Source organism: Bos grunniens, chromosome 12, assembly GCF_055505025.1.
Source record: "Bos grunniens cultivar Pamir isolate PY7600 chromosome 12, Bosgru_T2T1.0, whole genome shotgun sequence".
In the NCBI taxonomy this organism is placed as follows: domain Eukaryota; kingdom Metazoa; phylum Chordata; class Mammalia; order Artiodactyla; family Bovidae; genus Bos; species Bos grunniens.
The window spans coordinates 11477457-11490712 of record NC_141176.1 but is presented as its reverse complement, the minus strand read 5'-3'; the positions used below and the strand labels follow the sequence as shown (position 1 = coordinate 11490712).

Sequence of the window (13256 nt, the reverse complement as noted above, 5' to 3'; positions counted from 1 at the left end):
GGTGCATGCATTTTTATTTTTATACATTTAAACTTTCCTGTATCTTGGCCAGAGATGTTGGAGGTGTTTGAGAAAATAAACTATTTGGAAGTAAAAAGTTATTTGAATATTTATTATTAATTTAAAAACCAGAAATTAACATTTTTCACAGTATTATCAACTAAACCTGGCCTTTCTTTATATTCCACGCATTTCACACTAATGTCCTTTTTCTGTTCCAGGAGCCTATCTAGAATCTCACACTGCGATTAGTTGGTAGTCATTTTCTCCTAGGCACTCCCAATCTGTGACGGTTCCTGTGTCTTTCCTTGTCTCTTATAACCCTGACGCTTTTGAGGAGTACTGGTCAGACATGTAGAATGTCCCTCAGTTCTATTTCTGTGATGTTTTCTCATGATGGAATGTGATAATGCATTTTGGGGCAAGAATACCACCAAACTGGCATTGTCTACTTCTTATCATATCATATTAACATAGTAGATCTTTGTAAAAGTACGTTATCTCACTTAATTTTCAGCAGAAAAAGAAATTGAAATTAAAGAAGTTCAGTGACTTGCCTAATGTCACACATCAAGTGACTGCACCCTCACTGATAACATTGACCAGCAACACTTAATTTTTGTATTGTCCTCTTATATTTTGCAAAGCATGTTCTCATATATTCACATCTTTGTCCAGAGCAGCTCAGTGAAAGTTTTTAATGAATCTAGACTTGTCTTTCCCTTATCAATAAGGGAATTAGATTACTTCAATTAGAGGTTTCTACTCATCGCTGACTGTGATCTTTGTGTTTTGTATAACAGAGTGACCACCTCTGTGCATATATAGATGTGTTGTGTAGCTAACGGGGTTTTTGCAGTGTGTTCTGATCTACTTTCTTGATGCATTAGGGTGAGGCCACACTCTCTGTGGATTGGGAACCAGAGTCTTCCCTGAAGGAGTGTTTATTTCTGGTTTTAGCGGCCAAGGAAGATACTGGTCCTCAGAGGAGAAACAGAGAGTAGGAAAGCAGATCCTGTGTCTTTAGGAGAACGAATCATTTCTTCCTTTCAGTGCTTCACTCCTGGGCTTGGACTTGAAGACAGCTGATGATGAGATGCAGACAAGCGCCTAGATCCAGAAAATAACCCATATTTTGACAGATTTTCTGTTTTCATGTTTCTTCTCTCTTACCTTTCTTATCTTCCAACCCAAGCCTCTGTTTAACTCTTCCATGCCTGTCTGAGTCAGGTCATGAGAAATGAAGGGATGTTATAGCCCCCCTTACTCCAGGGTGGGGGAGGGGAGAGTACCACGCTTTTGAGAGGCTGCAGGGTTGGTGGTGAGGGGATAGAACAGGTTATAAGCTGTAATTATGAGACCTAGGTAGCACTTCAGATAATGAAGAAAGTTGTTAACATTTTTAGGTATGATGATAGCATTGTGTTGGACTCTTTAGCTTTCAGATACATATGCTCAGATACTTAGAGGTAAAATATGCTGTCAGAGATTCCTTCAGAAAAATCCTGAAGGTCAGAGTGTGTCGGGAGGGGGTCCTTGGGCAGTAAGTGGAGGATGCATGAGATGAAAGAACATTGACTATGTATTGATAACAAGTGATGCTGAGAATGGGTATGTGAGAATTCATTTTACTGTGTCCCAGAATTTCGATTCTGTTTGAAATTTTTAATAATAAAAAGATCAAACTGCTTTTATGGATGTGAGACTTACTTTAGGTGGCCGCTGTCATCTATAATCCTGATTTCAAATTTTCCTGTTCATAAACACTGTTTTAACCTATGAAATATGCAATGTGAAAATACCACTTTAATATGTTTATATGTTGGGGTTTTATATAAAATTTCCTTTGAAACAAGGTTGTGTTGTTAAAAATTTTTGAAAAGCATTTGACTAAGAACTCCTATGTGGCGATTCTTCTTCTTTACCAGTCTTGAGGATCTGGAAGTGAAATTATTAAAGGAGATGGACCCCTTTAGACCCATCAGCCCAGCTTCTCTGGGATCCAGCCCCATTCACCAGTGGGTCAACACCAGTTAGGGGACACAGAACCTGGGACCCACAACCAGCTGTGCCAGGAACTGGCCCTGCCTCTAGCAGGTTAACCCTAGATCTGGGGCCCCAGGCCCCACAACTCCCCACTCTAGAACCTGACTCTGGCCATTTGTGAGCCAGCACTAGCCTTGGGACCACCTGGGGTCTCTGGCAGCTTCTGTGCAAGGCTGGTCCTGGCAGCCTACCCAGCACCAGCCAGTTCACCCACAATAGCCAGCCTGTCACAAGAGGAGCCACACAGTCCTCTAGGGGGCGCCCCAGAGCGCATAGCTTTGGTGACCAGAGGGGAGAGTGCTGCTGGGATGCACAGGAGGTCTCCTACGAAAGACCACTTCTCCAAGATCAGGAAATGTAACCAACCTACCAGATACACAGAAATAAAAAGAGCAAGTTAGGCGGAATGAGGTGACAGAGAAATAATCTTCTAAATGAAGATGAAACTCCAGAATAACAACTAAGTCAAGTGGAGATTGGTGATGTACTATAGAGAACTCAAGGTAATGATTGTAAGACATGTTCAAGGAACTCTGGTGAAGAATGGATCCATAGAGCAAGAAGTTAGAAGTTTTTACCAGAGTTAGAAAATGTAAAGACCAACCAAACAGACAGCAAGAGTACAATAACTGAAATGAAAATGTGCTAGAAGGAATCAGCAGTAGATTAAATGATACAGAGGATTGGATCAGCAAGCTGGAAAACATTGTTGGAAATCACTGAAGCTGAATGAAAAAGGAAAAATGGTAAAAAGAAATGAAGACAGTTAAAGAGACCTCTCAGACAACATCATGTGTACTAATATTTGTATTATATGGGTCCCAGAGAGAAGAGAGAGAAAGGGGCAGAGAACATATTTGAAGACATAATAACTGAAAACTTTCCAATTCGGAAAGGACACAGACATCCAGGTCCAGGAATTCCTGCAGAGTGAGTCCCAAACAAGATCAACCCAAGAAGGACCACACCAAGACACACTATAATTAAAGTGGCAGAAATTAAAGATAAAATAAGGATTTTAAAAGCAGCAAGGGCAAAGCAACAAGTTACAAACAAGAGGACTTGCATAAGGCCATGAGGTGACTTTTCAGCAGAAACCACGCAGAACAGAAGGGAATGGTTCCTTATATTTAAAGTGGTGAAAGGGAAAAATCTACAGCCAAGAACACTCTAACCAGCAAGGCTTTCATTCACATTTGGTGGTGAGATCCAAGTTTTACAGACAAGCAAAAGCCAAAAGAGTTCTGCACCCACAAACCAACTTTATAAGAAATGTTACTTTTCTAACTGAAAAAGAAAAGGCCACAACTAGAAACATGAAAATCCTGAAAGGAAGGCAAAGATAGTGAATTAGCCGTGTAGAAAGGTTGAAAGACAAGCAGAGTGAAATTATCTGTATCCACAATAATTGTAGTTGAGATACACAGAACAAAAATATGTAAAGCATGATGTCAAAGAACAGTAAACGTGGAGTTGGGGAGTAAAAATGCAGGGTTGTCCATGGCTGATTCATGTTAGTGTATGGCAAAAACCACTGTAATATTGTAATTGGCCTCCAGTTTAAATAAATTAATTTTTTAAAATGCAGGGTTGTTAAAATGCATTTGAATTTAAGTGATGAATAGCTTTATGTATATATATCTATATATATGTGTATTACTATGTACAGTGTGGGGAGTATAGTAAATAACTGTGTAGTGTCTTAGTATGGTAACATTTCATAACTGGACATCATAGTGATCATTTCGAAATGTATAGAAATACCCAATCACTATGTTGAGGAAGTAACAGTGTTGTAGGTCAGCTGTACTTCAAAAACAAGTACACAGACTCACAGAAAATGAGATCAAATTTGTGTTTACCAGAGGTTTGGGGAGAGGGGAATGAGAATTGGACAAAGTCAAAAGGTACAAATGTTCATTTAAAAGATAAAGTACTAGGGATATAATGTCCAGTATGATAAATATAAGTAACACTGAGGCATGTTATATATAAAAATTAAGAGTAATTCTTCGGTTCTCATCCCAAGAAAAGTTCTTCTGTATCCTTAATTTTATATCTATATGAAATGATGGATATTCACTAAACTCATTGTGATAATCATTTCATGATTGAAATGATCAAATCATTATGCTGTACACCTTAAACTCACACAATGCTGCATGTCAATTATATCTCAGTAAAACTAGAAGAAAAAAGCTTGTGGGTTTTAGTGTTGCCTGCAAGAAATTTTTGTAATCCATTTAATGATGGGAAAACATTTTCTCTGTATTTTTAAAAGCTTAGTTGTACTGTTTTTTTGGTTTTCATTCCTGTTTTATGTAGGACTCACCAATTTATTTTGCATTTCCTGCCCTGAACACTGAAACTGAGTGTAATAAACAGACTTTTACAAATTAGATCACTGATATTAAATTTGCTTTATGTTTTTTGAAATTCGAAAGGTAGTTTGATTTCTGTATGCAGCTGTGGAATGATTTCTAGTATATATGAAGTTTAAAAAGCAAGGGTCAGTACAGCATGAATAGTTATTTTTTATTTAAGATAAGGGAGAGAATAAAAATGATATGTATGTGTTTGCTTATATTTAAACATAGAAACATAAACTAGAAACTAACAAAAATCTTTTAAACTCAGTGGTCACTTTTGAAAGATCCCGTTTTTTACTCTGAAATTAGTGAATAACAGAAAAAGATCCAGGCATTTAATTTGCCCTTATTGTATAAACCGTGGCTCAGGGTAACCAGATAGTCAATGACAGCAAGTTCTTCTTCGTAGAGAATTCTAGCTAATAAATGCGAGAGGAATGATAAGATTATGATTATCACCATTTTGGAATCCCTAATGAACTCCTGGATCTAGGCAAACTGTCATCAATAACTGCAACGCCTTTAGATGAGAGGCTGTTGGGAAATTTAATGGTGACCGGATCAGGCTGACAATGCTTGAAACTGATTCTCGGTCTAGCAGTCCTGAAGAAAGACTACCTACTTTCAAAAAGCACATGGAATCACACAGCATTACCTTCACGTATTCTTGGCAAAAAACTGAATGTGAATCAAGTCATTCTTACAGAAATATCTACCAGTTTACAGGAAATACATGGGGGAGGGCTGTGGTAAGTGACACCACAGAGATATAATCAGCAAAATCTAAAATGTGGGAAACTACAAACAGATTGACCCTGTTTCTCTTAAGATAAACAGCAAAACAAAACAAAATAGGAAGGAAGGTGTATGCCACCAAGTGTAATGCATGAACTTTGTTTGAAATCTGTTGTGAACAAACCAACTTTTAAAAAAATCTGAGACAGAGAAATTTCAGTATTAAATGGATATCTGATTTAAAGAATAATTAATTTGTAAAAGATGTGACCATGGTATTGTCTGTATACGCTAATATTTACAATGAAAGACAGGCTGTCTGAGGTTCACTTTGAAATAATCTTGTGTCTTTATTGAGCTGGGGAGTATAGATTAAGGAAAATTGATTATTACATATTGAAACTGGGCCCTTGATACATTCAGTTCATTGTATGATTCCCTCTACTTTTGTGTATGTTTGATATTTCTCATTATAAAAGCTTGACAAAGAAGTGATTTGAAATTCTTCTTGTAATATTTTCTTAATTGCTATGTAATTAAATAGTTACACAAACTAATTTCATCATTTTCATCTACCTAGTAGAACTTTAAAATATTTATAAAGCTTATATAAATGAATAGCTAGAGTTACATAAATGTTTAGAAGATGGTAATTGATTATTGACTTATCTGTGCCTTACTTGCCTGAGTTTTTAGAAAAAAATTAGTTTTAGTGGGATATTTCCTTCAATTCATGAAATTCCAGAGCCTTGACAGAAGAGTAATCTGCTTTTCTACTATGCCTTAAATCTACAAAATTTTAAATAATTTAAATAGAAGGCTTAAGTTTTTAATAGGAAGTGTTACAGTGCCCTGTTTTAATAACTTTACTAGGCTTATTGAAGTATTTATCTTTTCTGGTTTTAACTATTATGGAGGAACTGGATCTTAGTTCCCCAATCGGGGATCAAACCTGGGCCCCCGCAGTGAAAGAGCAAAGTCCTCATCCCTGGACCACAGGAGATTCCCAAACCTGTGTTTTTTAGAACAACAGATGTCTCGTGCTAATTCTGTTTTTCTGTTTAAATGTATTATAGTAGAAGCTTCCTGTCATAATGGGGATGAAACAATTGAAACCATCGAGGCTGCTGAGGCACTCCTCAACATGGATTCTCCTGGCCCTATGCTGGATGAAAAGCGCATGAGTGAGTGTTACGGCTGTTTACTTTCTTATGCTTTTTTTTTTTTTTGAAGTGTAGTTGATTTACAATGTTGTGTTTATTTCTGCTGTACAGCAAAGTGATTCAGTAACACATATGCATATACATACATTCTTTTTCATATTTTCTGTTATGGTTTATCACAGGATGTTGAATACAGTTTCCTATGTTCTACAGTAGAACTATGGTTACATGCTTTGAAAAACCTTTCCTGTCGTCTCTCTGCTTTAGATGATAAACATCAAGAGACCAGAGTGATGTTTTATTTTTTTAGCATCCTAAGTGCATTATAAGGTATAGTACTGGTTGAGGTACCTTTGCTAAAGTGTTCAGTCAAACAGGATTTTTTTTTTTAGATTTGAGGAATGAAGACTTTGAGAATAAAAAGGTAATTTAGGTGTCAGAGAGGTTATGCAGAGTATCTTCTTAACCTCATTGGTGAAGTATTAGTGTACTTAGGGTCCAACCAATGAAAATTTAGTGATTTCTGTCAGTATTCATCAGTGAATAGGCAAAAAATCCACTGAAGACTTCATGGCATACAATTTCCTATCACATTTATTGATTTGCTTTTAAATCCTTGTTCTCCTTTGGACTTTTCTGACAAGGAAGTATCAGACTCAAAATGAATTATTATTAAATCAATTTAAGATGTTTATTGAGGATTTTCTGTATGCACAGCCATACATTAGGCAGTAACATGATATGGAAATGAATAGATTTTTTTTTTCTTTCCTCAAGCTTACAGTTTTCTTTTGAAGATATTTATGTAAATAACTGTAAAAGCTAAAAATAAAGGCCAAAAGAGGGATAGCAAAAATAAAGGCCAAAAGAGGGATAGCAGAGTGTTCTGGAAGGAGAGATTTCTCTAGCTGAAAATACTGGTGACTGACTTTTTGGAAGGAATGTTCTGACATGGGCTGTTAGTGGCAAATAAGCTTCTCATGTGTAGAAGACAGGAAAGGGCATTCAAGGTAGAGGGAGTCAATTGAACCAAAGACATAGATCTGTGAAAGAATGAAATGTTTAAGATTCAAAATGCTTTGGTATAACTGAAGTAATGTTTCATAATGAGTTATATACTGTGGATGTTCAAAATGGTATGCTATGGAGTTTGGTTGTTCTTATCTTTTTTCCACCTGTAAACAATGAGAAGATATGTCAGTTTTATTTTTCTTTCTAATTTTCACTCTGTAAAGTTTTTGTAGAGAGGAATGATATGGTCAGGTCAGACTTAGGTTGTGGAGAAAAACCTTAGCGGCAATGCAAAAATGCAGAAGAGAGACAGGATGGATTGGGGATAGGAAGTCAAGTCAGGAAGACATTGAATGGGCCAGTCAAACCTGGACTGATCCAGGGAACTTGACTTAGGGCAGAGGAAGTAAAAACCAGGGGCTAGATTCAAGATTTCATTTCTCCTTTAATCTTCACAGAAATAGGAAACATGTTATGAAATTATTTTGATTTATAATACAAAGTTGATTTTATCCCATTAGATAATAGTATATTTAGCTCCTCTGAAGATGACATGGTTGTTGCCCCAGTCACACATGTATCCGTCACATTAGACGGGATTCCTGAAGTGATGGAAACTCAGCACGTTCAAGAGACATACGCACACTCACCAGGACCCTCGTCACCAGAACAGCCTAAGAGAAAGAAAGGTAGGTGGTCAATCTGTTTAGGGAAAACAGTCCACTCTTGATGTGGAATCTGAAGGTAACTTTTAGTCAAGGGTATTTCTACACCAATTAAAACATCTGTAAGATAAAATTGGTATAAAACAAATTGAGTTATTTCTTCATGTTAGATTCATTTTTTAAGAATTGTACTTTCAGGGACTTCCCTGGTGGTCCAGTGGCTAAGACTCTGTACTCCTAATGCAGGGGTCTGGGTTCGATTCCTGGTCAGGGAACGAGATCCCACATGGAACAACTAAAGACTCCGCATGCTGCATCAAAGATTGAAGATCATGTTTGTAACAACTAATGCCTGGCACAGCCAAATAAATAAATTGAAAAAAAAAAAAGAATTATACTTTTAAAATATTTGGTCCGTCTTATAGAAAAGGGATTTTCCCAACTTTTTAAGCCTCAGTCTTGTATCTACAAGCTCCGAAAGAGCTCAGGGATAAGACCTGTTTAGTTTTCTCCTGGAGAACATAGTTTGAAAACCACCAGCATAGATTCTAATAAAAGATTCCAGTGGGAAGAATCCAAGTGGTAAATCAGCAGGTAAGTAATTGAAGAGGATACAACGTGCCAGAGGGAGTTTTAAAGTATTCACAAATTAGAACCATACTTACATCCTAACACTGACACGTTTCCCTTTCTTTGCCTTTTGATTCTGCTCCAGCTTGTTTAATATGTTGAGTTTAATATCTTGGTTTATGGCATCACCAGCCACTGTGTAACCTAATTTCACATGAAATTAAGGGACGTTTCAAGAGCCACAGATGAAGAGGAAAATAACAACAGTAGGAATGAAGCTGACACTGCAACAGTTCTGAAGGGCTGAGAGGCTATGTCAGTCTGGAAGTCCAGGGGACTTGGTTTTATATTCCAAGTAGAGGCACATGCTAAAGTCTTGGTCCAAAGCAAAATGGGGTATTAGAGAACTCAGCATATAATTCATGGGGTCCTTGGAAGGCTATACCCTAAGGGGAAAAACAGTCCACTCATTGGCATAGACAGATGTTAAGGAAACTTGTATTTTGTAGCTGGGTGGAAAAATTGTTCTTTTGAGAATTCATAATCCTAGGTTTACCTTAACCTAGGTTTATGACTAGATTTTAAATTATCACTGACTCTAGGAATTTCCAGCCAAGTAATTAACATAACAATGGCCCCTGACTGGCCGTAATTTTGGGCCCCAGGAGAATTGCTTTGCCACATCATATATTTAATCCAAGCTGCAGAGTATTTCTTCAAATGAAACCCTGTTGAAGGTGAACTGACATTTCAGTATCACAGAACACCTAAGAAAGATACCTCCTGAATGAAAAGCAGCAGACACAGGAAATTCTCGTTTCCCCCACTGGCTGCTCTCAGGAGCAGTCTTTGCATTGTCCCCACGCCTGGCTCCTCACTCGCTCAACCACCTCCAGCTCCGCCTCCACTGTGGACTCCGGCAGCTTCATCGCTGGAGTTCTCGACCTCCTGCTTTCTTTTCAGTTTGCTGAATAACATCACTGGCCCCATCGTGCCCAATGCAACCATGCACACCAGCTCCAAGATCATTGCCAAGGACTTAAAAGAAAGAAGCCACGGGGGAGACGGAGAATGGGAGCGAGGGCCTGCTGATGGGAATGCTGAGGAGGAGGAAAATGGGGAACAGGAGGCTGACAGTGAGGGGAGGAGGAAGGGGAGGAGGAAGGGGATGGCGAGGAAGAGGGTGGCGAGGAAGATGAGGCGTCCGCGGCAGCTGTGGGCAGAGCAGCAGCTGAAGATGACGGGGATGGTGACCCTGACACGAAGAAGTGGAAAATGGGTGAGGATGACCAGCAGCAAAAGAGAAGTGAAGCTCACAGAGAAGGCTGCTGTAGCCCATTCATCCTCCTCTTCGCGCCTCAGACGCTCAACTGCCAGGTGGAGTCCGGCCTGCCCGCCGCCTGCGCCGCGCCTGCTCCGCCGCGGGCTCTCCCCTGTCCACCCAGAGCCACACAGCATGAATTTGCGACAGGAGAGGAAAAAGGAGCCGACACTTCCAAGGCCCTGATTTTTTTTCTTAAAGTACTTTTAAAAGGAGAATCGGTATTTTATATTTACATTTTATATATTTGTACATATTGTTAGGGGTCAGCCATTTTTAATAATGATCTCGGATGAGCAAACCAGCCTTCCCAGCATTCTCTCTCCTACTTCTGACTTTCCTTGTGGTGTGAACATGTTCATTACAATCTCAAAGGAGAAAGAAAATGTTAAAAAAAAAAAGCAAAGGCTACAACAAAAAATCGGTCTTATTTCGAGAATGCCAGTAACCCTTTTTGTGCATGTATGTAGCTTACTATAAGGAGCTGGTTTTTATGAGATGGTTAAAAAGGCCAGTGATAAAAGTTTTCTTTTTTTTCCTTGACTATGAAGTTGTGGTTTATTATTATTATTTTGGCCTGCTTGATGTGTGTGTGAAACACTGTTGTCCAACAATAAACCAGAATTCAAAAAAAAAAAAAAAAATCCTAGGGTTAGTTCACTATGAACCTCAGATAATAGAATTATCAAATAGAAACTTCCAATGAATATTATTATAATTATTAATGCAAAAGAATAGAAAATATGGTCAAAGAATGAGACTATTAAAAAATACCATGTGAAACTTCCTCTTCTAGTCAAGATGGAGTAACAGCTCCTGATGTGACAACCGTTTTTTGGATATGACACCAAAAACACAAGCTTTACAAAGGCTAAAATTAATAAGTGGGACTACAGTGAACTCAGAGTCTCTGCACAGCAAAAGAAACAATCAGAAACATGAAAATGCAACCTGAAGAATGGGAGAAAATATTTGTAAATCATATATTGGATATATGATATATTAATATCCAAAATATATAAGCAACTCATATAACACAATAGCAAAAAAAAAAAAAAATCCAATTAAAGAATGGGCAGAGGACCTGAATAGACATTTTTCTGAAGAAGACGTACAAACAGCCAACATATACAAGCAAAGATGCTAAATATCACTAGTCATCAGGGCAGTATAAATCAAAACCACAGTTAAAATATCTCTTCACACCATAAGATGGCTAGAAAAAAATCAAGAGTCATTTATTTGGTAGGAGGGGGATTGGGACATTGAACTGCTTTTAAATGATGTGAAGAAACTCTCTCTTCACCCTCTGTATCCACTTCTCTGGTGCTTTTAAACCCCTTCCTAGGGAGGCTGAGGGTACATTCTCGAGCTGCTTTTTGAGGCTGGCATTTTGAAATACGCTGGAAATCTGTCTCACCTCTGAATCATTTGTTGGGTCTCATCATGGAGAGGGGTGGGGTGGAGAGTATGTCGTATATCACATCGTGTTGTATACCTTAAACTTATACAGTATGTCAGTTATATATCAATAAAACTGGAAAAAATTAAAACAGAACCCAGATTTACCCTCCTGTTGGAAACAACTGAAACCACAAACAAAATACCTGAATCAGTGGTTCTAAAGAAAGTGGACATCAGTCAACAAAAACCAGCAATCCCTGGAAAATAGGAAACCAGTGAGGTGTGATTACCCCACCTTCCTACAAGGAGACGATAGTTTTTGGGAAACAGTATGGCAGTTCCTTAAAAAACTTCACGTATACTTAACACACGACCCAGCCATTCTATTGCTCGGTATTTACCCGAAAGAAATGAAACTGTACATTTAAGAGAAAAACGTACTCATGAATGAATGTGCATAGCAGCTTTATTTGCAACAGCCCCAAACTGGAAATGACCCAAACATCCATCAGCTGCTGATTGGGTTAAACATGTGGTAATACCCATACAATGAAAGACCATTCAGCAATAAAATGAAATGTACTGTTGATACATAAGACAAAAATGGATGAACCTTAACATAATTGTACTAGAGGAAAAGAGCCAGATTCCCAACCCCCTGCCATAAAAGAAGAGTATGATTCTGTTTATATGAAATTGTACAAAATGTAAATTAATCTATAATGATAGAAAACGAGTGGGTTACCTGTGGATGGGGCAGGGTGGGGAAAGAGGATTACAAACGCACTTTAGGGAGTGAAGAATATGTTCATTATCTTGAGTGATGGTTTCACAGGTGTATACATATGTCAAAACTTATCAGATTATAAACTTTAAACATAAGCGGGTTAATTGTATGTCAGTTATACCTCAATAAAGCTGTTTTTAGAAAGTAAAAGACTAATATCCTACTTAATGGTGGAAGACTGGCATGATAAGGAACCAGATAGAACACATAATATTTGGGGATCTATTTTGCTATTTAAATAGCAAATTAGTCACTACTGAAGAGAGAATCAGTGAGCGCCAGTCTAGAGCTGATGTAGAGTAAAAGATAATAAAAGAAAGATGTGAGGATTGCTTGAGAAGATCTACACATTTAATCAGAGCTCCAGGAAGGGAGAATGTGTAGAGTGAGGAAGAAGCAATATTCAAAGATGATGATTGAGAAATTTTCCAGAATGATGTTAATCCCATCATAGTGAATCCTGAGTAGCATAAGTAAAATAGATGCAGGCTGAAATAGATTATGCTAAAAAAATGTGGAACATCAAAGACTCCCTGCAACCCACAGCCAAAACAAGAGAAAAAAAAAAAAGAGGAAGAAATGGACCAATCAGGGAGAAACTGCATTACCTGATGAGGATTGATTATTGAATTGGCTACAGGCTCCCATGAAAAACTGGAAGGGCTGGATATGTTCAAAGTATTAGGAGAAATAACTTCACAAAATTTATATACCCAATTAACCAATAGTTCATGTGACTCGGGGTGCATCGTCACCGTAACAGTGAGGAAGACAGTGGAGAGGATGGATGCTGGGTAGGCTACTGACGGTATCTGCCATGACTGACACTAGCGGAGGAAAACAGCGGGATAAAAATGGCACTATCGGGACTTCCCTCTGGCCCAGTGGCTCAGACTCTGAGCTCCCGATGCAGGGGACCCAGACTCTGTCCCTGGTCAGGAATCTAGATCCCACATGCGGCAACTAAAGTTCCTGCATTTGCAGCGAAGATCAAAGATCCCGCATGCCGCGGCTGACCCAGCGCAGCCAAATAAATAAATATTTTTTAAAAAGAGAAAAAATTAGGGAAAATAAAACAGAAGGATAGCAGCTAACTGAAGTCTGGCTTCTAATCCTCACAGTCATGAACACAGTTAACTAGAAATCTCTGTAGGTTCTCTGCAGATGTCTGCAGTGATGGAATTT

General features: G+C 38.2%; 1 protein-coding gene and 1 non-coding gene across 13 annotated transcripts in view; both read left to right on the top strand.

Moving 5' to 3' along the window:
- ELF1 (E74 like ETS transcription factor 1) overlaps positions 1-13256 on the top strand; it is a 121631-nt gene that overhangs the window by 93801 nt on the left and 14574 nt on the right. For 8 of the 12 annotated variants that reach the window (XM_086328763.1, XM_086328767.1, XM_086328765.1 and 5 more), the window contains 2 exons: positions 6227-6334; positions 7846-8013. In XM_086328763.1, the coding sequence (XP_086184889.1) occupies positions 6227-6334; positions 7846-8013 (276 nt within the window). The remainder of the gene's footprint in view (positions 1-6226; positions 6335-7845; positions 8014-13256) is intronic. The other 4 variants (XM_086328772.1, XM_086328774.1, XM_086328771.1 and 1 more) reach the window with 1 other exon arrangement.
- Positions 8193-8264, top strand: TRNAR-CCU (transfer RNA arginine (anticodon CCU)). The gene has a single exon. It is a non-coding gene; the product is annotated as a tRNA-Arg (tRNA).